Raw genomic sequence first — 25,646 nt, forward strand, 5'->3', positions numbered from 1 at the left:
TGTGAATTCTTAAATGTTCTTCCTACGAACAAATAATTTTGATATATTTACATCTATGATCTTAGTTTCATACATACAAAAATCGTAGGCGAAAAAGTTCCATAATCCGTTCTTCGATGCAAGATGGCGCCACTGTTGCATTGTAATGAAGTAAGGGAAGAAGAGGTAGGTTTACGAATCACGGAATGGGGCTATGGGACAGTTGCTCGTGTGCGAGGTTCCGTATGATATCGTGGTTAGTGTTTACTGTTTGTGTTTTGTGCTTATTGCATACATTGTCAACTGCTTCTCACGAGGTATACAAATGCAGTTAATAAAGATGGTTTATCGAAGCAGATTTCTAAATAAATCGCTGCAACCGGTGACTGAGTAACGGTGCTAAACCTGACGCGAGGTCCTCACCCGCGTTAGGTGCCGTGTGGGCCACCTATCCGCGTCCAAGCTGTGTCGAGGCATTCAAGTCATGGTATCGAGGTTCGACACGAACTTCGGCTGTGAAGACTTTTTCGGGACTTATCGTTGCATCCAAGACATGGCTTGTGATCGTGGTGATTCGGACTTCGAGTTCGTCATACCTCCAGAGGCGCCGGTTTTCGAACCGAGTATCGAAGAGTTTCACGACCCTCTTGGCTACATTGCAAAAATACGACCGATCGCAGAGAAGTCTGGCATTTGTAAGATCAAACCGCCGCCTGTGAGTATTATACCTACTATCAATCTTTTTCTTTTCCTTGCTTTCTCTTTCATTTACCTTATCATAGGAAGGACACGTTATACAAGCATCATCCTTGTTCCATGCTTAAAGACCTAAGACTTGAACGAATGGAACATTGTATTTTCTTGTAATTGTCGTGAACGTGCAGATATGCACACACGACCTCGTTTACGCACTATGACGCTTCCGTACGAACATCACATAGCCGTGACATCATAAAATAAATGAGTTCCTATGTAACATGTACTTTAGAAAAATTCAATTAAATTAAAGGAGGAAAATTCGTTTCTCCTCGTATAACGTGTTTCTTATATATATATATATATATATATCAATAAAGATAGAATTTTCCGTTCGCGTTAAAAAAGTACGGATCTGGCAAAAGTCGTGACTGTTTCGTATCGATACGAGTCGTAAGATAATACGATCGAAAGGGAAGAAAAGACTTTGATTTATTATCTCGGAGGGTTTTTTTTATTTTGTATGCGTATGCTGTTAGCATTTATATCGACATTTCAGGATGCAATACACACGTCAATATCTTCACGGGTTAGAATAGGAAGTAGAATTGTGAGTGACAGTATTCTGAGGAACTACTAAAAAATTCTGAAATGAAATATGTTGGGTACTCATTTTATTGCGACATTAATATCGTTATAGCTAGAAGGTACGCTATGTAAAATGGCCGAGACAATCGAAACAATGTCACCTTAGGAAAACGTCTTGAAATGTTTCGGAAATTCTATATGATATCCATGACATCGACAGAGGAAGCGCTGAAATAATTATCAGCGTTTATAGGTAAAAATCTTTTTGAGACAATTCTGATATCGTGATATTGTCGATATGGGAATCAGTTTCGTGTGTACCCAGAAGTAAAACGATTTTACCTAAAAATATCACAAGTTTTTGATGAATAAATATGCTTCGTTGTGTCATACGGCAATTCTCTTCGAGAATCTCTGTATTTGGTTTGTTCTAAGAATTTGATATAATTTTTTTTGTTTTAATTTCGTGTTTTACGAAGTAGAAAGTACCGATGCGCAGTACCATCAAATTTTGCCATGTTTTTCGCTGCCTATATATACATATATGGAAATATCAGTTTTGTGTAGAATATTCAGATTTCTAGTTCAAATTCCATAAATTGTTCGTTTGATTTGTATCACCGTTAGAATCTATTTGAGCCACCATTTTGTTTTCACATGTGAAAAGAAAGATTTTACAATATAAATGGTAAAATTATGTTGATCATGAAAAGGACAAATAAATAATGAGAAATTAGAAGTATACCTTCGATATAAATTGAATGTCAAAAATTTTGGTCTTTTTATGCATAAATATATAATCGTCTAAAATGCATCATACAAAACGTACGAACAATATAGCTCACATAGGTAATAATTTAACATGAATTATATAAAATCTGTACTGAGAAAATTACGCAATCATTGTTTTTTTGAATGTATTATACACATTTTTTCCCGAATGAAAGTATATTTTTATATATTTAAAGCACTAATTTTATTACGAATCACATTATTTGAAATTTTATAATTATTCAAGTAATTTAAAGATATGATGATTTTCACAAATTTATCATAACGTGTATAAATTTAAAACATAAAAATATTATTCTCACAGCTTTTCACGTAAACATTGTTTAGATTTATAGCATATACTGTTTTTAGTCTAGCAACGATAAATGTATCATTACGACTGCTAATGTTCCTCTCTATGCCAAACACTTTAACTTTAACAATTGTTATCTCTTATTGTAAAATCGATCTCTTTTGTCTAACTGATAACTTTGATGTAATCATAATTTGTATATTAATCTAGTTATCTGTAATTCATTACTCTTTGAGAAAATTCATATTTTGTAACGGGATGACGCCATTACGGAAATAACTACGGTCACGGCATTAAACGGGCGTCGTATATGGAGAAAATCTTCATGATATTTATGTATTTTCAACTTGAGATGCAGCAATATGCATTATGTTAAAAATATGTCTAATTTTTTATTGTGTTGATATAATTATGTAATCGTTTGTAAACATATTAAATGTTATATCATCAAAACAAAATCATTCACATTTCTATTTCGATGGCTGTTTTATGCTTTTTATTACTTGTTGTTTCTAAAAGTCGACTGATCTTACAATGGTGTTGCGTCACGGTGATGAGATGAAGCTACGAAAGCATTTATCGATTATTTAGATATATATATTTATATGTTACTATGTATCTCATCAATAAATTTCTGATATTTTAGAACAAGTAAAATTAAGACAAAAGTAATTTCTCTGCTGCTATTTCCTTATGTTAGATAAATATCAATAAAAGACTGTAATTATATTTTCATTACTATATATACTCTAAATACTAATCCGTATTTTATTAAATTAATTGAATCATTTGAAGACCTGTAAGTATTCCGACGTATATCGAATGCAAATGCAGATCGTAGTAAATGTATATAATTCACAAAATGTACTATTTTAACTTTTTTCTTTAATACTTTATATAAATGACATTATATAGATAAATATTATAAATGATTAAATAAATTTATATTGTTTTTTTAATAAACAGAGATATGTATAAATAAAATAATTCAGAATTTTTGCATCACTAGGATATTTATTTTATATAATTTTCACTATACTTAATTTGTTTTGTTACCGAATTATTTGTAAATATTTGGGAATATTTTACCTCTTTAAGGTTTTATATAATAATTATTAACAATTCATATTCTATAAATACTACTATAATATAAATATATATATATATATATACTAATATAATACTAAGTTACTTTGTATATTGTATCATCTTATGTATTTTATACTTTATTTTGTGTGTATGTGTAATGTATGTATTTTATATTGTAATAGATAAGATATGTACAAATCAATTTTATGAATTTTTCTTTTCTTTTTTGTTTGTAGAATTGGCAGCCACCATTTGCTGTTGATGTAGATAAATTCAAATTTGTTCCGAGAATACAAAGGCTAAATGAATTGGAGGCAAAAACCAGGATAAAACTTAATTTCTTGGATCAGATTGCAAAATTCTGGGAACTTCAAGGTTCATCTTTAAAAATCCCCCTTGTTGAACGCAAGGCTCTTGATTTATATTCTTTACATAAAATAGTAACCGACGAAGGTTTGTTGTTTTATTATTTAATTGTTAATATTTTACTTCATGGTTTCTAAATATTAATACATTAATGTTATTTTTAGGAGGAATTGACACAGTTACGAAGGAAAGGAGATGGGCAAGAATTGCAAATAAATTAGGTTATCCTTCTGGTCGTAGCGTTGGAAGTATTCTAAAAAATCACTATGAACGTATTTTGTATCCATTTGATGTGTTTAAACAAGGAAAGACATTGGCAGATATTGTAAGTTATTTCTTATTTAGATGCTGTACTTTTTTTTAATAATTAATGCACACATATCATATGTTGAATTATACAGAAAATTGAACCAGATTCTAATGTAAATGAGAAAAAAGATAGAGATTATAAACCACATGGAATTATATCACGGCAACAAATTAAACCCCCACCTGAGAAATTTTCCCGCCGTTCTAAGAGATTTAGTGGTCAAGAAGAGAAACAGGAAGTATCTATTAAACAAGAGGATTGTAAAGAGGAATGTGATTCTGACAATGATTGTAAAGATGGAATTAGAAATAAACAATATGATGATAAAGATAATAGTAAAGAACTTAAAAAATTACAGTTTTATGGACCTGGCCCAAAAATGGCTGGATTTAATACCAAAGAAGGAAAAAAGTCAAACAAAACTAGAGGTGTAAAACTTATTTATGAAGTTGACCCAGTGAGTGTATATCATATGTTATTGAATTATGATCTGTATTTATACAATTTATTTTTTCTTTCTTAATTCATATGTGTATTTTTCTAGTTGGCAAAGTATATTTGTCACAATTGCGGAAGAGGTGATAATGAAGAAAGCATGCTTTTATGTGATGGGTGTGATGATAGTTATCATACTTTTTGTCTTATGCCACCATTGACAGAAATACCAAAAGGTGATTGGAGATGTCCAAAGTGTGTTGCTGAAGAAGTTTCCAAGCCAATGGAAGCATTCGGATTTGAGCAAGCACAAAGAGAATATACACTTCAACAATTTGGAGAAATGGCTGACCAATTTAAGAGCGACTATTTTAACATGCCTGTACATGTATGTTATCTTATTATGTATTATAATATTGTAATATACTTGCAAATATTGTACAATACTTTTTGTAGATGGTGCCAACATCACTAGTAGAAAAAGAATTTTGGCGAATAGTTTCTTCAATTGACGAAGATGTAACAGTTGAATATGGCGCAGATTTACATACAATGGATCACGGGTCGGGATTTCCAACAAAAACAAGCGTCAATTTGTTTACATGTGATCAAGAATATGCTGAATCTTCATGGAATTTGAACAATTTACCAATTTTACGAGGAAGTGTATTAGGTCATATAAATGCTGATATTAGTGGTATGAAAGTTCCATGGATGTATGTTGGAATGTGTTTTGCAACATTTTGTTGGCATAATGAGGATCACTGGAGTTATTCAATCAATTATCTACACTGGGGAGAGCCGAAAACATGGTATGGTGTACCAGGTTCTGAAGCGGAACGATTTGAATACTCAATGAAATCGGCTGCACCAGAATTGTTTCATAGTCAACCAGATTTACTTCATCAGTTAGTTACTATTATGAATCCAAACATTTTAACGAATGAAGGTAATACGATATTATTTTTAATTGCCATTTCGTTAAGTATATACTATTTAGTATAAATTATCGTTAATATTTATATTTGATTTTTAGGCGTTCCAGTATTCAGAACTGATCAACACGCGGGAGAATTTGTAGTGACATTTCCGAGAGCGTATCACGCAGGTTTTAATCAAGGTTACAATTTTGCTGAAGCCGTGAATTTTGCTCCCGCTGATTGGGTATACTATCATTTTAAATTCTTATTACCAACATATTATATTATATCCATGTTTGTACTTAGTTTATACAGTTATTCTATGTTTAATAGCTCAAAATTGGACGAGATTGTATAACGCATTATTCAAATTTAAGACGATTTTGTGTATTTTCTCATGATGAATTGGTGTGTAAAATGTCATTGGACCCAGACTCATTGGATATAGGAATTGCAACCGCAACTTACCATGATATGCTTCAAATGGTAGATGATGAAAAGAAACTACGGAAGAATCTGTTGGAATGGGTAAGTGACATATCTCTATTTTTCAAATAATATAATTTTTATTTTTTAAATTTGATGCAGATATTACAAATGTATTTTAAAAATAAAATACTTATAGGCAATACAACTAAATTGTTAAGTTTATCAAATTGCATATTTATGTAATTTACTAATTATTATAAATATATATATCATCTTTTGTTTTATTAAAATTTATAAGATAAGTATTTTAAACGTTTAAATGTTGTCTCCAAAATCACTTTCTCACATAGAATAGATTATAATTCTAAATGCAAAGCCTAATATATTTAGGTCAAATGGTATAGTATATGCTGAGACATTCCCTCACAGACATACACATACAACATTACACGTACACGTCGGCAACATACATAACCGTAACCATGCGGGCACACGCGGTGAAAGACGTGTGTGCGGCTGATATTACCAACCATTGGGCATCGTAGTTTCACCGACGTCGTTATAATCATCGTTAATGCCTTTATATTTCGTTATTTTTGGTTAGCCTACATTCATATCATTAAAATAGTTTTTGTGCGATCGTTCCTTAGTTATCAACCTTGACTTGTTGATACCTATTTGGTGTGTCTCTCATTTTGATTATATAACTTTTATTGGCGAATAGAGGTTATGTTTTTAAAGTCTTGCCATGATGCTAAACAGGCGTTATATTTTCTCTGTTGATTCAGAGATTTTTATAGTTTTTCTTGTAATTTTGTTGAAAAGTATCTTTGTTAATTTTAAACAAATAATATATTTGTAAAAATTTTTTCTATTTTAAAGTGTTCTTATCTACAGATGGATACATGTGTTTCATTGATAATCTCATTCTGCGTTGTAATATTTCTTTTAAAATGTAAGAATGGTGTATGTTCTCATGAATGATCTTTGTGGTAAAAATTATATCTTTCAGGGTGTAACAGAAGCAGAACGAGAAGCATTTGAACTTTTACCGGACGATGAGAGACAGTGTGAAGCTTGCAAGACAACTTGTTTTTTGAGTGCAGTTACATGTTCATGCCAAAGTTCTCAATTAGTTTGTTTAAGGCATTTCACAGATCTTTGTGATTGTCCTCCAGATAAGCATACACTACGTTATCGCTATACTCTAGACGAATTACCAATTATGTTACAAAAATTAAAATTGAAAGCAGAGTCATTTGACTCCTGGGTGACAAAAGTAAAAGAGGCAATGGATCCTGATAAAAAGAGTGATAAAATTGAATTAAGTGAATTAAAAGAACTGTTAAATGAAGCCGAAAGTAAAAAATTTCCAGAAAGTGAATTGCTTACAGCTTTAACAACTGCTGTACAAGATGCTGAAAAGTGTGCAAGTGTTGCACAACAACTTTTGAGTAATAAACAACGTACCAGGTATTATGAAGTTTTTTGGTTTATGTTCATATTAGATATCACTATTTGTATTAAGATAAGTTCACTTATTTGAAATTTTTTATACAGAACCAGGCAATCTGTTGAAACTAAGTACAAGCTTACAGTAGAAGAATTAACACTTTTCTATAAAGAAATAACAAATCTGTGCTGTGAACTCAAGGAGTCTGATGGTGTAAAATTTATACTTGATCAAGTATTGCAATTTCAAACAGAAGCAGAAGAACTAGGATCTAAAGAGGATGATTGTGATATTGAACAGTTGGAAAAATGTATTGAATTTGGAGATTCTATTTGTATTGAACTACCTCAACTTACACATTTGAGACAAGTAAATATATAAATATAATGTATACACGTATTTGACAAGAATATATTCGTGTTCTTAGATATATAATCACATTTATTTATTACAGAAATTAACACAAATACAATGGCTTGAGGAAGTAAAGTCTGTTCAAGAAGATCCAAAGTCAGTACATCGTGATGATATAGCAAAATTAATTGAGAAAGGTATGATAATGCCTCCTCATTTAAGTATAGAAAATACTCTCTCAGAGTTGCAAGCATTAATGCTTGCAATTGATGATTGGGAAGAAAAAGCAAAATTATATTTCCATACAAAAAATAGACAAACTATTACATCTCTCGAAGAATTTATTCGTGAAGCTGATAAAGTAGAAGCTTACTTACCGAGCTTAGATGTCCTTCAAGATACATTAAACAAGGCAAAAAATTGGACAAAAATAATGGAAGAGATACAAGCAAGAGATAACTTTCCATACTATAATACGCTAGATGATTTAATAAAAAAAGGTAGAAATATTCCACTGCACCTAGATGCTCTTCCAATCTTAGAATCTACTCTTTCACAAGCAAAAACCTGGAAAGAAAGGACAGCAAGAACATTCCTAAGGAAAAATTCACATTATACTTTAATGGAAGCTTTATCACCACGAATTGGCGTTGGTATACAAGCGTTAAAAGCTAAAAAGAGTAAGAATGAAGATTCTATAGGACCTGTATTTGTCTGTGATACAAAATTGGATGATTCCAATGATTCAGCTACCGTTGTAGCTGCGTTTAAATTAGCTGAACAACGCGAAATGGAAGCAATGCGAAATTTAAGGGAAAGAAACTTAATGAAAACCGACATTGACGATTCGAGGTATTGTGTTTGTCGTCGACCAAGATTCGGTCTCATGCTTCAATGTGAGCTTTGTAAGGATTGGTTTCACTGTAAGTAATATTTTCTCATTATAACGAATATAGTTGTTGGGCACAATTATAATTAGTCAAAACATATTGTAATTTTAGCAAACTGTGTACCTTTACCAAAGACATCGTATAAAGGAAAATTTCCAATGTCAAGAGAAATTAAATTTTTATGTCCATGTTGCTTACGTTCACGACGGCCACGGTTAGAAACGATTCTTGCACTTTTAGTTAGTCTTCAAAAAATTCCTATTCGTTTACCAGAAGGTGAAGCATTACAATGTTTAACGGAACGTGCAATGAATTGGCAGGTGAGGTTTATGTAAAAATTAACGTTAAGAAATCGAGTTATAATATATAACGATATACATAATATACATAGTATACGTACATCGAATAGGATCGAGCTCGACAGGCACTAGCCACGGATGAAATTTCATCTGCACTGGCAAAATTGTCTGTATTATCACAGAAATTAGTGGAAGCAGCTGCAAGGGAAAAGACAGAAAAGATTATTAGTAGCGAACTGAAAAAGGCAGCAAATAATCCTGAATTACATCAGAGAGTACAAGCAATTGCCCCACTCAGTGGTGTGCATTCAGATGATAGTGTAGTTAGTATTGCGGTATGTCTATTATATAAATAGTATTATATGTAGAATTTGTAATATAGCACAATATTTGAAATACGTCTATATTATACATTATTGAATATATTTATGGTATATTTTAGGATGATGATGACGACGTTGTTACTATAGATGACGATGAGCCAAGTTGTAGTACATTCAATAGTAACGAACATGCGTATTCCTATAGTAAGATCCTCTCTCTCAAAAAATAATAAATGTTAAAGATATAAACGTAGTATTCATGATGTTTATGTTTTCTTTTACAGTATCAAAAATTCAGCGTAAAACACAATCAAATGATGCAACGGAAATTGCGGTTGTACTTTCACAAACAGCGAGGTTACGTCTAGAAGAACTGATGATGGAAGGCGATTTATTAGAAGTTGCACTCGATGAAACACAACACATCTGGCGTATACTATGTCATACAAATAGTCCTAGTACGGTTCGAAAGTATGCATCATACGAGGAAGTCCAAACTAACTTGAATCAGGATATAAAGGATGTAAAAAAGCGTGGAAGGAAAAGAAAATCCGACGAATTCGAATTATTGAAAAAACTTGGAAGACAAAAAATGGAAGAAAAGAATTTATCTAAACGCAAAACATTGCAGAAAGAAAAAAAATCAGCTAGTTCTCTAGTTCCAATAAAGCGTGGACCTCGAAAGGTATTTAAATTTAGAAATACCGTGTATATATTAACGAAGCTTGAATTTGGAACATTTCCTAGTTAAAAATACTTTATATAAATACGGTGTTTGTTACGAATCTGTTACTTTGGTTTCAATTAGACGTAAATTTTAGATGAAACGTAAAGAAGGAGAAGAAGGCCCAAAGAAAAGGGGTGGTAACAGGAAAAAGACCAAACAGGATACTTCAGACGAAGAAGATGATTGTGCGGCTCTTAATTGCTTACGACCTAGCGGTAGGAATACTTCACATATTTCAACAAAATATTTTAGTATAATTATATTTATTATTACATTGTGTGTGTGTGTGTGTGTGCGTGCGCGCACGCGCTGTTCTATATATTGCTGTTTTGTTTTTGTTTATGTTAGGTAGGGAAGTTGATTGGGTACAGTGTGATGGTGGCTGTGAAGGTTGGTTCCACATGCATTGTGTTGGTTTAGATCGTACAGAAATTGCAGAAGAGGATGATTACATATGTAGTAATTGTAAAGAAGCAGAGCAAAACTCAACGGTAAGTTAAAATTAATATGCTTAGGATGTTATTGCTACTTTTGTAGTATTTTTAGCTGCTTCGTGAAATTGAAATCTTTTCTCTTTGTTGTGTAATATTTTAGTTTTACACAGAATTTCAATTACTTCCCAAATCTTGATTTCACTTGAATTCAGTTGAGTCTTAAGACTTTTTCATTTGTTAAATAGCATTATATTATAGTTTTAGTGCAATATTTTTTTTGTGTTGTCTATACTGTAGTCAAGAGCGCCAGATCCCCTAGCTGAATCATTAGGCCTGGATGCACTTCTTTCCCTTTCTCAATCTCAGGGATACCAGGGCACTGATAGTGAAGCAGACATTCAAGAAACCACATCCTTCGTCAAGACTTACTAGCCTACTTTACCTCGTTAGCTCTGTACAAGGCTAGGATGTTTATCAATTCAATTGGCTGGGAACTTACAGCCTGACAATTAATATCATCTACAATCATCATTCAGTCAGTTGGTACTGCAGATTATCGGATGCTGTTTGATTACTGTTGCGAGCGGATATTGGAGATAAAGTATTATAATGCGGTCGAATTGCAATCTTGACGAATGAATATGAATATTATTTTTTTATTTTGATTTGGTACTCTGTAGAGAGGTATCAACTTTTTGTATGTATTATATTGCATTGTATTTTATTTTTCTAAGATAAAACAGTTGTTTATTAAGAATATTTGTTGTTCGAGTCCAATACATTTATTTATACTGGAGGAAAACTAATTTCATGCATTAATATTTAATGTTAATTTATAACATGAAAACCTGCTTGCTTTTAACAAAAATAAGATATTAATTTTGAACTAAGTATACGATTTTGATTAAGAAAACCTTTTAAATTGCAATACATATTGTACAGATTAAGTATCGCGGATGAACCGTGATATACTACTTTGTGGTTTATATGGGATTTTAGAAAACTGATATTTTGCATCTCATTGTAACTCTTATTTCTTATCTCTCGCTGCAACGGTCGATAGGAAACACAGGTTTTGCGAGACCAACGACTATTGAATAATTAACGATACGCATTAGCATTATTCATAATGCGATCTATAGTGTGAATATGACGCTCTTTTCCTAAATAACACATGGAAAAGATAAAAAAATGTAAAAGATAACGAAGAAAGGAAAGGAGGGCATAGTTTGATCTAATGATTTAGACGATCTGTGACAAAAAAGAAATATTAGCGACGGCGATAACATATACAACAAAGAGAAGTCAGCTCAGATTACTTCTATTCGAAGAAAGATTCCGTCGGTTTTTGTATCGGGTTTTAATTGTAATGGTGTAAGAGAACTTCCCTTGCGCTAAAATAGTATGTACAGATAGACTGACGTATGTGTGTATTAAGGTAGATATTATACATATACATATACATATATACATACATATATATGTATCTTATATATATATATAAGAAATTAGGTTGAAATATAGAAGTAAGTCACAGTTTGTATAAAACAAAGAATTGACACGCAGATACATAGCATATCTAAATCTGCCTTCCTGAAACAATTGATCGCAATTCATTGGATTTTGGACCAGAGTGTACAACTTATATAATTTATACAAATTTGTAAATCATTTAATTTTTCGTTTCATTTCATCTTTCTTATCACAAACATCTAGAATATCGTTTTATATTATGGTATTATTGATTTCATCAAACAATTTCCGAATGGCCTAAAAAAAAATATATTTTATAACGTAAATTCTATTTGTAGTATTATAAAATATTAATTTCTTACGATTTCAAACGATTAACAGATAAAAATGTTTGTTTCAATCCTTATGATTGTATTACGCTTTGTAATATTTAATAGATCAATAACTTTATACCTTGGTGTGCCGATCCTTTCATTTTATACGCTCAACGTTAGTTCGCGTTCAACATTTAAAACTGCTAACTGTCCTATATTGTTAACATTTACATGGTGTAATGCATCGTTGTAGTATAATTAAAGCTTACTTATTACTTTGTACATTAAAGTATTATAAAATCACTAAATGTTATAAAGACGATACTTATACTAACGATAAAATATATTCCGTAATAAACCATTTTATAAATGTTGTAAGTGTTGCAAATATGGATCTCATTCTCGATAAAAAAAAAAGAACAGAAAAACGTAAGAGATACGTTGTTATCCATTGGTGTGAAATATAGGTTACGAAATGTAATTTGTGTATTTAATGTTGACTCTGGTACAAAACCGCGTTTCGTATGTAAGTTAATAATTACATTTTCTAATTATTTTTTAATATGATTCTTGAACTGGCTTTCATGTCCTTTTTTTATTTATACATAAAAATTTAATATACTTAACTCTTGTGCAAAAGTGTTATGTGCGTGTCTCTATCTACTAATGTGGTTTTTTTGCATGATGTGCCAAGAAAAACTGCATTGTGTAAAGAAAAGAAATAACTTTATTGTGGGTTTATCGAAGAAGCTGTGCTCACAGCATGAAAAATTTTGTATAATTACTTGTTAAAGAAAACGAATTACAATCATTGAGTTTCCATATGAACTAGAAGCTATATGAATGCATGTTATGTGTGGGATGACACGGCGTACAGTGTGTTTTAAACATTTGCATATCAAAACATACGATTCGAATCGTCGATGCTAGCATAAATTGAATGAATTTTGTTAACGAATGTTCCACTGTTAGATGTCGTAGCTTAAGGAAATAGTAATTGCTCGATCAATGGTTAACAGAATTCATTTTAAAATAACAGTAGCTATAGGAAAATACCAACATATTATATTATACATAATCCACGATTAGTATGTTGCGCGTTTTGTTTAAAACAGACTGTAGGTCAAAGATTCAATGAGACATGTGTACACATATATATTTTTGTACAGATACAAAAAAAGCTCAATAATCTCCTTGATTATTGTTCCTGGCTACGCGGGAATGCAGTGAATTTCTAACGATAGTGTTGTTTTCGCGTTTAGATTTTTCGAAATATAAACTTTGTTTCTTTTCGTAATAAAAATAATATATATATATATAATAAATAATAATGTATATATATATATATCATATTTTATATCATATATATAATATATGATAATGTATATACATTATTTTATATTATGTATATTATATATATGTATACATATGTACGTACATTGGTTATTATATTTTATACAAAGTACTTAGAATCATTTTCTATTAATCGAGATAAGCATTGAAAAAAAAGAAAGAAAGAAAAGGAAAAGAAGAAAGAAACGAATAATAAAATTATATGCTTTATGAGGTGGTACACTATCATTAAAAATACATTGTGAGACTAGTGACATAAAAAAAAAGATTGAAATTGCGTGATTACTTAGAGCTGTTGCAAAATGGACATATTTGAACGTTGTACTTTATCATTGAATATTAGCGTACACTATGTTGAATACTGATCAGTCGTTCGGCGTACTATAGGCAAGTCCCTACGCGTTTTCAAGCAATTATACTAATCATCATAAAGAAAGAAATTCATTTTTGATAATTTTCATCCATAATAAGCACAAGGTGTTTAGTAGTGATTTTGGTTCTCTTTTGTTACGAAATATTTGACGGAACGTGCACCCGATAGTAGATTAAAAATTTACCGAATTTATTTGAGAAGGATGTTATTAAACGAAGTATTGTGCGTTGTTTTCATAAATCAAAGTTGTAATTATATGTCATTAGCTTTACACGTAACATAATTTAATTTTCATGTGCAGCAAATATTTATTTTAAGGGGAATCAGGCTACTAAAAATTTTATGATATATTGAAATGCCCGCAATTTTAATTGAAATTTATATTTTGTGCTAATTAATATTTATTTGTCATTCACGGTTTTAAAACGTTAGCTTAATCGTTGTTCGATTTACATATAATGATTAGTTAGTATTTACTGAATCGTTCACATTCATTCAAACGATATAGTCAAAAAATGTTACTTAATTTTCGTTGCACCATTGCTAGTAATCATCTTTATGTTAAACTCGATTGTTTCTTTGTTCCTTTCTATTCTGTATATTATGCAGAAAGATCCTTTAACGCTTAACGAATAGACCCTTTAACGTTAAGCGTGTTTTGGTTATTCCGAACGTTACACCTCGCAAAAAGAAAGAAAACCTTTCACCAAAAATTTAGTCGATAGAAAATCATTATCGTGTATCTATGTATTTATTTTATTTTTATCTATTTGTGTTTTCTCGATTGTCCTTAAAAAAAAAAGCTAATTCCATCACGGGGAAGCTTCCAACGAATATACGATTTTTTATCATTATCATTTGCGTGAATAACTATTTTATCGTATAACATAATAGATACATCGTTTATTTCCTTTATACACGAATCATTTTAGACAGAAATATTTATGAGACAGTAAATGTAACTTAGGGCTAAATAGCGTTAAAATAGCCTTTATTTGTAAGATTATATCACTTTGATTTCCGATAAAATATATTAAATGTAAATGTGTAAGTACATGTACGTTCAATACCATAAACTGTTTTTTCTCTTGTTTTTTTTCCAAACAGTTTAAACAAAGAAAAGCTAGTATATTAGATAAAAAGTACAAATTTTCAACGTTATGATAATACAATATGATGATGCATTAGTAGTATCTAGGAAATGCATCGGACATTTAAGACATTTTTTTGTTAAAAATAGTATCATTGCCGATCTTCTATGATGTAACATTATTTAAAAAAGGTCGATGTCCGTGGAAGCGTATTCGTGTAACCGGCAGGAGGGATAGAATGTCAATAAACGGAACATGAAAGTTCGGGGAGACATGAATTTCTCGTCTATATTACGCACAACGGGAAGTTGAATAAGCCTGGTCTGAAGAAGATTCGTATTTGTGTAGGATAGAGCTTTCGGCAAAACTAATATTTCAGGCGTTAGGAGAAGGATTAGAGCGTGAATATGATTTTTCAAATGAATATTAAAATTTTCGCCAGGTCAGCGATCTACATACGACATAGATAAAGTCTATTTTTTTAGTATTTTTTTGTATAAATTGATTTTGTATAAAAAACATTTCTATTTTATTTTTCAAAGGTTATTTTGTTTCCCTTTTGTGTGCTTTTTGTCGATAACAATCATGTCCGTTCTTTATTTGAATAACGATGAATAATACGAGTAATTAATAAACAGTAACATTACTAATTTAAATATCATTCGTAAATGCGCGCTGGGCTTATGTATATTGCTTTGTCCATTCGTTTAACAATGCCTTCCAACAACAAATCGAGCATGGAAACAGACTCCACGTTGCATCACGCAATTTAAGCGAGCGTTTTATTGTCTCTTACTGTGTATGTAAAAAAATGATTCACTATCGCGGGATTTCGTTGTTCATTTCTCTGAACCTAAAAATCGGCGACTCATCGGCATCGTGTCTTGTCTTATCGTGACATCTTCATCGTCATTACGTTATACTTTACAAATATATTCTTTAATTCATTCAAAAATACTAAGGTTCCAGGGTCAGCTTAACTTCGCGAGAAACGAAGTTGTCCCATGGTCAATTGAGTCACGGCTTTCTAATTAGACATTCCATTTTAATATTTCACCTCGCGTTGAAACGGTTGCGAATATATCACTGATATTATCCACAGGCGATAATGTTAGCAGCAATACTAGTAAACAAAAAACATTTTGAAAACGAGGTATGTAATAAAGATAATGGCTATTGAATATCATGTCTCCTTTTCTTTTATTTGTTCTTGATAGAGCAATTGCTATATCGAAGCAGAATAATAATGTACAGTGACTCACGAAAGCTCAAACAATTATCACGGAAAAGTTTTCTGGATGTTCTTATGTTCGTTGTATAACATTTTCTGAAATTTCTTTAACTTTTTAGCGAGATACTACTGTCGTAATATGTTGGCAAAGTTTGAAATGCATATAGAAGTTACAAGATATGTATCGACAAATATGTAGAGGTCGTAAAAGTATTTGGTAGACTATGAATAGTTGTTACAAACATATAGTTAACGTTAAATGTGTTCTTCTTAAATATATTAAAGGTTTATTAACATAATTAATAATTGATTGCTCGGATATCTTTGCAATGTGTATGTTTGCAGCAAAGATTTTGTAACTTCGGATTCTAAATTTTGATATTCACGATAGTTGTGTCTCGTTATTATACATTTATAGAAAATTTGGAGATATATAATATATCCAAAGTAGATTACTTATTATAACATTTAGTAGAAGAAACAAAACTCTGCTTATGTTCCACTTCTTTAATTAAAAATATGAATCAGCATAAATGTCCGTGACGTAGTCACTACAGTATTAATGAAATTTCAAATTATTTTATATAACGCAAATTACATTCAAATATATTCTTATATCACTAAGTTTCCGCTTAAGATATTTAGTTTTATTGTACAGACGATTTTACATATGTGCAATTTCCTGTGTATGGAAGTAATATTTCATTACTTTTATGGTATGAGATACTAGCAATTCCGTGACATGTTAAACAATTTTATCATAAAGGCAATTCAAGGTAAAAGAAAAGAACTTGATTCTTCGCAGAACGAGCATTATTTCGTTTAATAAGAATTTTGATCCAATATAATTTGGCGATATATGGTGACGAATCGAAAAGTATTTTATGGTTCTTATTTGGTGAAAGAAGGAAACTATGACGAATGAAGTGATTCATAGAGAGAATGTCTTCTGTCAGATTGAAGAGACTTTGGACAACTTCCGCCCTCAGGTTTTTAAAAGTAAAACGCTTTGATGGTGGAAGGGAGTAGATCCAAATAAGAGATGCTTTTGTTCTCTAGAATATTCCACATTTCATCCATAAAACATAAGTTGAAGTGTAAAATGTCAGAATTGAATATCTTTTACGTTACAGGATATTTATAAGAATATGTTTATCGACCAATATCGAGTAGAATATATCGTAAAAATATAACAGAAACATAATCAACTACTTGCCTTATATCTTCAAGTCAGTTTCCAAACTGATCTTTTGTTCATATTTTAATTTCATTACGTAAGTAAACGATCAATGTTCAGTTAAAAAAAAAACAAATGACTCACGCACTTCCATTAGTTTAAATTTATCGCAAGAAAATAACGTAAATAACAGTAAATTTTAAGATAAATTTAAAAAACAGCTTCTATTGGGGTGGCAACTAAGTGATTGCGGATCTTGTCATTATGTGGTATTACTTAGTTGACAATCCAATACTACATTATCATTTTCCCGTACTTTTCAATATATGTAATCGATCGGTGCTGCTTCAGAACGATTTATATATTATAGTTCTATCCGACTTGAACAGAGGCAGTTTAGATTTATAAGAAAGTTTAAATCAAAATCAACTTCCAATACCTCAGACTGCGAATTATTAGATACAAATTAGACATAATATTACAAAAGTAATTTATATGGTATATATTGCTATAACAGCGAACAATTAAACGCTTATTCAAATAACTTCCAAAGAAATCATAAGGCAAGGAGTCGACGAATATAACTATATATAATAAGTAAACTGCGTATATTTAATAAGTTCATGTTTTCATAAATATAATTAAGAACATGAAATCTGGGTAAAAAAATTGTTTTACCTATTAAATATTACAGAGAGTATTGTACTTTGGGTATTTTATATGAATATTGCATATCACATGCATTCTATGCACTTTTGCATCTTTAAATTTTTCATAAATGCATAAAAATTCACAGTCTGATAATAACGATTCAATATTTCTGGTTTGAAATCGTCAAAAATTTGTTCCGTCAAAAAATATAATGACTGAAAACAAAGAAAAGAAGAGAAGAGTCAATAAAGGATTGTTTGCGTGTTAAGCAGATAAACTAAGCATGATAATGTTTACAACTTATAACATTTGAAGTTTTTCAATGAACCTGGCACGGATCTGTCCTATGGTGTCAAGACAGCAATGTCCCTTCTTTCTGGTTCGGTCGTTTTCGGGTGCGCTCGGCTGGCTGGCGCGCGCTTCGTTTGGTGTACAGTGTACGGAGCCTCAGTATTTGCTGCGATTCCGTAATAGTAGGACGCGTCTTCGCGGTGTTTGACTGGTAACCGCGTCGTAACCAAAAACGCGTACGCGAGGTGCGAGAACGCCCCAGGTAACCGTTTTTGTAACTACCCGCGTGTACCCCGGGTGAAAATTACCGACTCGTGTTACACATTTTCTCTGTCTGATTGGTGTGTACTGCTGTACACTGGACATCAATTAAGAGAGAGGAGAAAGAGGGAGTGAAAAGGGCTACACGCAGGGACTGCAGAGAAAGGAAAGACGGAAGGATTATATATTCGAACAACATGGCCACTGCGATCGACGACCGGCAGGAGTTGCTGGAGCAATTTCAAGCGGTGAGTCCTTTTGCCTTTGTCCTTTTTACTAATCATCGAATTTCGAACAATCGACTCGTAAGGCATCCGTTACTATGGTTTTCGCGTTGATGTTGCACGTATTACTACGTATACCCCGGCTCCTTATCGATCGCCGGTTTTATCAGCATGCTTTCGTGGAAACCCACCCTCGTAGGGACTACGCCGGGTGTCGCCGCCCTGTACTCGGTTTATCCGTTTTTTACGCCAAGCCTTCGCGAAATTTCAAACGTACACATCGCGTTGACAATCTTCTCTATTTACAAATACATGTATGGTAAGAGAGAATGATTAGTTTGGTCGAAATTTGTTAATACGTTGACTGCCGGGAAAATTTTGTATTTCTTGCACGCAGCGCCGGTGTGGTGTCGCTTGTTTCTATTATGTATATAGCATCTCTTAGTAAAGAAATTAGAAATTGTTTAATCTTTCCGTAGGTATAATTAAAACTTTTGTAAAACAGCAAAACTTTCACTACAATACATAATATAGAAGCAGAATATATTACATTTATTTTAGTGAAATCGATATATTTTTTTGTGCATCATTTCTTAGAAATAGGGTTGTGAGTACCATGATTCTCATTCCTATATTAAATATACTATTTTGAGTTAATATTTAATAATATTCAATCTTTTTCTTCTTACGATTGTCTATGTATGGTAGCTGCAAAAATGAAAGTATATTTTCACATTGTACATACGCGTGACTAATTGGTGAGAAAAATAATTCCCACCGCCCATAAAAGCATTAAGTACTTTATGAAAGAACTTAATATTTTACATTAGAGTATTAAAAACTTTATGAATATGTAGTACATATTATAATTGCCACAAATACTATATTACAATATGTTATATACAATAATGATAATTTGTCAGGCAATCAATGCACTATAGCATCTTACCAACTGTTTTTCTAATAAGCCATACAAGCACCTATGAATCAGTGCAACATTATGCGGTAGTATTGTAACGAGGATATGAATCATGTGTAATTCGTTTAGAAAAATGACGCATGTACGTTCTGCGGGCACATTGTGTCGGTCTGAGCTGCATCGAACGTCAACAATTTTTCAAATCGATCGAGCGCGTAATTACGTTCGATATCGAGTATCGTAACCCGGTCACTTTTCACTTATACTCTTCCGTACACAAGTCCACGCACGTGTAACATGTAACCACTCTCTCCACTTATTACTATACGTATACGTAACGTATTTTGTGCTGCGTGCTGTCATGCTTGTTAAATAGTCCGGATGAAGAAGTCCATTAACTGTAACATTCGTTATAAGTCACGCATTATCTATTGTTTTCACGGTTCGCCTTACCGACATTTTCTTTATTTACATTCTGTCTTATGCCGATACGACATCCACCATATATTAACTGTACGAAATTTACTATCTTCCCGTGTTATTTACATGCTACATAGATGGAGGGTTCACGCAAAATCGACCCTTGTATATATTTTTATACTTTTTTAGAGGGAAAAATGTTCAAATAATTGAAGAATTTTAAATGTTTATTGAATAGTTCTTAATGTTTTTAAACAAAATATTCAATGTATTATATAACATCATAAGTAGATCATGAAATTGTAATCTTCTGGATTAAGGTGTTTTTGGAGCAAAAAATTAAAAAATAAATTAAATTGACTTAGGGACCAGTTCATCTTTACGTGAATTGATTATTCTTCATAGTATAGCAATAACGAACATATTGAAAAGGATATAGAAAAGTATCAATTATCCTTTTTCTTAACTAAGGTTATGTTGTCATGTAAGAAAGCAATGAGTTTGATACCTTGCAAAAGTAACAATTATATTAATAGGAATATAAAAATAGTTGTATTTATTTAATAAGAACTATTTTGGTAAACATCAGTTTTAATGGAGGTTATTTTTATTAAACAATAAGTCAGGATATAGATCGATTTTAATATCGATTCCACCATGTCGCAAATCTTGCTTGTAACAGCCATTAGAAAGTTGTCGCATCTTATTCTGGTTATTTTATCCATTTACCATATCGTATTTATCAATATGGCATTTACCTGATAAATTTAAGACTTTATAATCAGTATATATCTGAATTTAGTTAGTAACAATAATAATTTGATTATTAAATCTTGTTAATTTACCGATAGAAAAACAAATGATTATATCGCTTGATACGAAGAATACCACCAGAAAGCTGAAGCACCAAAGAATGTGACAAAAGTCGCTTTGTATGTAAACCCTATAGTTGCTTCATCGTTTTAAGAGGATTTGCTTTCGATGTAACTTTGCTAACGGAACCGATCGTTCGGCCTTTAATTTCCCCCGATAAATGTCTCTAAAATTCCTCGATACCGTTATGCCCATACTCGGAGAAGAGTTTCAGCTCTTGAACACTCGTGTCGCTGCACTCTAATGTACAAAAGGAAGACACGTGACCGTGATCGCACGTGCTCGTCCTTCAAATACCTACGCTTGTTCCAATTATATATCGCTATTACCGTTGGGATCGTTTGTTCGCGGATATACATGGTGCATCAAGATGTATGCACACCATCCACAGTTTTTCGATCTGTTTCGATGGGCTACAGTGTCTCGTAACCAAGTCGTTATTCCTTGTTCTTACAAGTTCTCTTTTCACGGTTGATTTTAACTGAGCATGTATGTCTCGTTTCATGAAACCTTTTACTCTTGCTCGCGTGTCTGCGGCTGAGGATTAATTGAATTTGTTCTTCTATACGAGTTTACAATGTTTTAATATAGAGCTCTTTAACCCTTTATAGCTGGAATTTTGCTTACAGGAATAGTAATTGTAATTTTGAGTTGGAAATTGAGAATCAATGAATATAACGTTATGTTGTAATGAATATAATAGTGAAATACAATAATATAGCGGTATACAAATTATTATTTTAATTATGAAATTTGCTAGTATTTGTTAGCTAGTATACAAATTAAAACTTAAAAACATGCATCTATTGCATATTATCGGAATATATAATTGTTATTAAACCATTATCGGTTAATTTTCATCTACGCATAATAGACGATTCATTATATTCTACTTTCTTCTCTGTCGTGGTAAAACGAGTTACGAAACCTAAAAGAGAACAGAAAAACAGAAGACGAGCTTCCCATATTTGTTTCTATCTATCGCCAATCCGAATATACGTACTCATCGTGTTTTTTATTTCACGTGTAACCTATCGTCACCGTTTTATCGATCGAATCTGCAATTCATGAGTCACGGTCCTGGCCACCGTTTGAGTCGGATTTCTCGTGCATTTATTTGTTTCGGAGTATGGGAGGTAGGCAGCTAGTGTGGCGTTTAAACCAGCAGGATACAATTATAACCGTTGATGCGGATGGTGCTTAGAAACGAGATGAGAATCCCCTCGGAAACAATGACCTTGCTCAAGTACAAGGGAGATGGCGAAATTGCTCCCTTCCGCCGGCATTGTCGAGAAAGTCTTCAATTATCTTATTGATCGCGTTACCGGTGCGAGAACACAACCCCTTCCGCGACATCCTGCCCGTTGCAACGTTGCGAAAACGCACGTACGAATGTGTATGTATGCGTCGAAGAGCAGACCGAGGGGACCACCCTTGACGTCACGCTCAGCGTGGGCCTAGTCGCGCCACATTTAAATTTTCAATTGCCATATCTCGCGATTTTATATAGCTGGGTAGATTTTGAAGTCGTAAAGTGATAAAATAGGAAAATTTGAAATATCGGAGTTATATGAATCTGAATGGGAATCTGAAGATAAACGGTTGGAACGATAATCGAGATATTTCTTGATGAAATTATTTGCTAAGTTAATTATATGTAGAAATATCGCACGATAGGTATAAAGGAAGGTCTGTAGGAAGTCGAAAATTTGATGAACGTGTTTGTTGAAGTAATATTGAATGACGTTTATAATAGAATAATTGAAGTATCTATTGGAATGATCGTGAAATTTGAATACAGTTGGGACTCGTTTAAATTATAGAGATTACATCCTGAAAAGAAAGTACAGTCGATAGTTAAGTGTTATCCTTCAATTGATATCGTTGATATTAATTATATATCGATGTCAATCACATTTAATTAAGATTATACATGTACATACTTCAAGATGAAGTATCGTAACTCATATTTACCTCCGACTACTATAATCATTTATGACTCAAACGATATCGTTTATGGGTTACAATCATCTGACCTCTTGGAGTTCTTTGAACTCATAAAACAGACTTTTCACGATCGAGGTACTCGAACTAAAAAAGAAGCTTCATCTTATCAATCAGATTGACCCGAGGCAATTTGATATTCGCCGGGGTAATAGGGTTGTTTAAGTTATTCAAGCAGATCGAATTCTTGGACGGCAATTTCCGACGGTCAAGGTGCTCGAAGTATTGGAGTGCTTAACTCAGTTTCAGCTGGGGTTTAACTCGGTTCGTCTGGTTGGAGGACGCGGGACAGATCTAATAGACCTTCCCTCCGCTTCCTGCGCTGTCTCGGATTTACGTTCCGGTAGCGAAAGTCGTTAGTGGAAGTAATCGAGGTGGGATTCGTATTTGCACTTGGCCAAGAGTGCTCGAAAGGGAGTCGTAGGAGTCCTCGTCACTCTAGACTCTAGAGAGTCCTAAAGCGATTATGGAACACGGTGAAACATCTCCTTGTACTTCTTGCCTCTTTCCTTCTTTTTTTTCTTTGTAATTGAATATCTTGCGGAGGAATTATGTAGGATACGTGGAATAATTTGCAATATTAATGGAAATAGGTTGTGTCTTATTGCGTTCCGTTAGTAGTGGATGACAAATCGAATAAAGTGTATGTTAATTATTTATCGCCTATATATGTAGACACGTAATCACTTCATTAATTTTTTATTCCAAACCTCTTACTTCTGAGAGGAGAGTCACAGTTTTTATTTGATTATTATTACGTTGATATTACGAGCCTGCGATTCAATAGGTTATAGATTGCGGATGTTTATAGAACGCGTAAAAATATACGAATTATCCAAAGTAGAGTATTCGCTGCGTACTGTTTAAATTCTATTTTTTTATTTGTATTCATAAAAGTGTGAATTTGCACGATCATTTACAATCTATTTACGGATATATACAATCAATAATTCTGCAGATATTATGTAACTTCATCCTTTTAATCTACGTTATTGAAAACGAAGAAACAAACATTCAGTTTTCCTCTTCGCTAAAAAAAGAAGAGAAAATTTGCACATTTACGATTTGACGATATAGGAAAGCCCGAGACTTTATTGATTAAAAAAATAATGGATATTTAGAGAGACAAAAGGGGGACTATAACGAAAGAAAATTTGTCGTGGCAAGGAAAAAATTCGCATTGGTCGGTGCGTAATAGGCGGAATTCCAGACACAGATCAGATAACGACATCCGGAGGGACGATTTCGAATTCTCGAAAGCGTCGATTCGACCGTGCCGAGTCCGCTTCGAAAACTCTGGTTACTCTGGTTACTCTGGTTCATACTGCATCGGCTTTAATGCCTGGCATAGCAGGCTTTTTTAGCGCATCTAAATCACCCCTCGAGTATGTAAATATGCAGTACGTGATGGTGGCCGTGTGTCGGTGTGGATTACGGTCGCTTCGTTGCACAAGGGGTTGAGAGTCACCCCGTCAGAAACAATGTCGTGAAGAGTGTTCCTGTGAAAAGGGTGGCGATGTAGCCAGCCCCGGATATATCTTTTTCCGCTTTTTCTTCTCGCCTCTGGCGAGTTTCCAATTAAAAAATCCCGGAAATCTCCCGGTCGTATTAAGAATCTTGTCTTTCGACTAATAGAACCAGAAGTTGGTTGTATGGTATTTTTGGAAGATAGGTTGCTGGGCTTTGTACCGTTTTTTAAAGATTATCTTTATGGAAGAATCTGCTCCATAGTTTTTACTTACCGAGAGAACACGAATAGATTTTCATTCATCGCTGCGCTATTTCATACTATTGAATGAAAGTTTGAGTCAGTCGACGAAATAATTATAATCGAAGGTTGATACGTCAACATTCATATGTTTGACTATTCTCGAGTTTAATAGAATAGAAATAAGCGATCTTTATATTTTTAAAAACATATATTTTTCGCTTCTTTTCTTCCTTCGAATTTCTTTTTTTATTATGTTTTTAAGACACCCTATACCTTCGGATATCAGTAAATCGAAGCTAGATTACAATTTAAAAAGTAACTTAAACTAGCTTATAGTAATATAAAACTTTTAAGAACTTAATAGTTTAATCTTGGGGAGTACTAAATATACAACAACATATAATATACTTTTCAATGATTTTTTAATTAACGTATCTTCCAAAAACCCTCGAATTAATTATCGAATATTATTCGTATCTCCTTCGTGTATTCTTTAGAAAAGAAAACGCTCGGAGAAAAGAATCAAAGCTTAAAACAATTAAAGTCATGTGGTAAAATAGAGAGTACTAGAAACACATTCACGGTACGGTTGAACTAATTCTTCCGGTTGCGTTGGTAAAATGGTTTGCTGCAAATAAAGGAGCACGTGCTCGCAACCCCCTGAAGCGTCCTTACAGCGCGTAGGCACGTGCCGTTCTTTTCTTATCCAGATCATCGTGCTGTTGGTCCTTTCCAGTAAAGCGAAAATAGACTATCGACGTTGGACTGCTGAGAATTAAATGCCTACGTTTACGCGTACCCAGTTTACCATTCTCAGTTCGCAGCAGGGAATGAAAACACGCCTCCCCGAAACGATCAGAGAATGCATTTACGGTTGGTTTAGGACGTAACCAAAATTTCATGG

General features: G+C 32.6%; 2 protein-coding genes across 3 annotated transcripts in view; both read left to right on the forward strand.

The window, feature by feature from the left end:
• Positions 1-184: 184 nt before the first annotated feature.
• On the forward strand, positions 185-12,991 carry LOC122576391 (lysine-specific demethylase lid). Of its 2 annotated transcripts, none has more exons than XM_043746641.1 (18): positions 185-694; positions 3,673-3,889; positions 3,967-4,127; positions 4,204-4,569; positions 4,657-4,935; positions 5,004-5,496; positions 5,584-5,711; positions 5,801-5,995; positions 6,909-7,369; positions 7,457-7,718; positions 7,804-8,626; positions 8,705-8,913; positions 9,003-9,227; positions 9,335-9,419; positions 9,500-9,900; positions 10,037-10,157; positions 10,291-10,433; positions 10,743-12,991. In XM_043746641.1, the coding sequence occupies exons 1-18, from the start codon at positions 464-466 to the stop codon at positions 10,806-10,808; spliced, it is 4,866 nt and encodes a 1,621-aa protein (XP_043602576.1). In that variant the 5' UTR covers positions 185-463; the 3' UTR covers positions 10,809-12,991. The 2 variants fall into 2 exon arrangements, with proteins under 2 accessions (XP_043602576.1, XP_043602567.1); XM_043746632.1 differs by having other exon boundaries at positions 186-694; positions 10,674-12,991.
• A 627-nt stretch (positions 12,992-13,618) lies between these two features.
• Positions 13,619-25,646, forward strand: part of LOC122577696 (plastin-2) — a 48,973-nt gene continuing 36,945 nt past the window's right edge. Inside the window, exon 1 of the mRNA XM_043749176.1 lies at positions 13,619-18,839. Coding sequence (XP_043605111.1) covers positions 18,789-18,839 — 51 coding nt within the window. The 5' untranslated portion in view covers positions 13,619-18,788. The remainder of the gene's footprint in view (positions 18,840-25,646) is intronic.

The sequence above is a fragment of the Bombus pyrosoma genome, linkage group LG2, assembly GCF_014825855.1.
Source record: "Bombus pyrosoma isolate SC7728 linkage group LG2, ASM1482585v1, whole genome shotgun sequence".
Classification (NCBI taxonomy): domain Eukaryota; kingdom Metazoa; phylum Arthropoda; class Insecta; order Hymenoptera; family Apidae; genus Bombus; species Bombus pyrosoma.

Excerpts from the sequence above, each read along its gene's own strand:
- LOC122576391 (XM_043746632.1), top strand. The coding sequence starts at position 464 with ATGGTATCGAGGTTCGACACGAACTTCGGCTGTGAAGACTTTTTCGGG. Across the intron at positions 4,570-4,656 it reads TTATTTATGAAGTTGACCCA|TTGGCAAAGTATATTTGTCA; the intron begins GTGAGTGTATAT and ends GTATTTTTCTAG. Across the intron at positions 7,719-7,803 it reads AACTTACACATTTGAGACAA|AAATTAACACAAATACAATG; the intron begins GTAAATATATAA and ends TATTTATTACAG.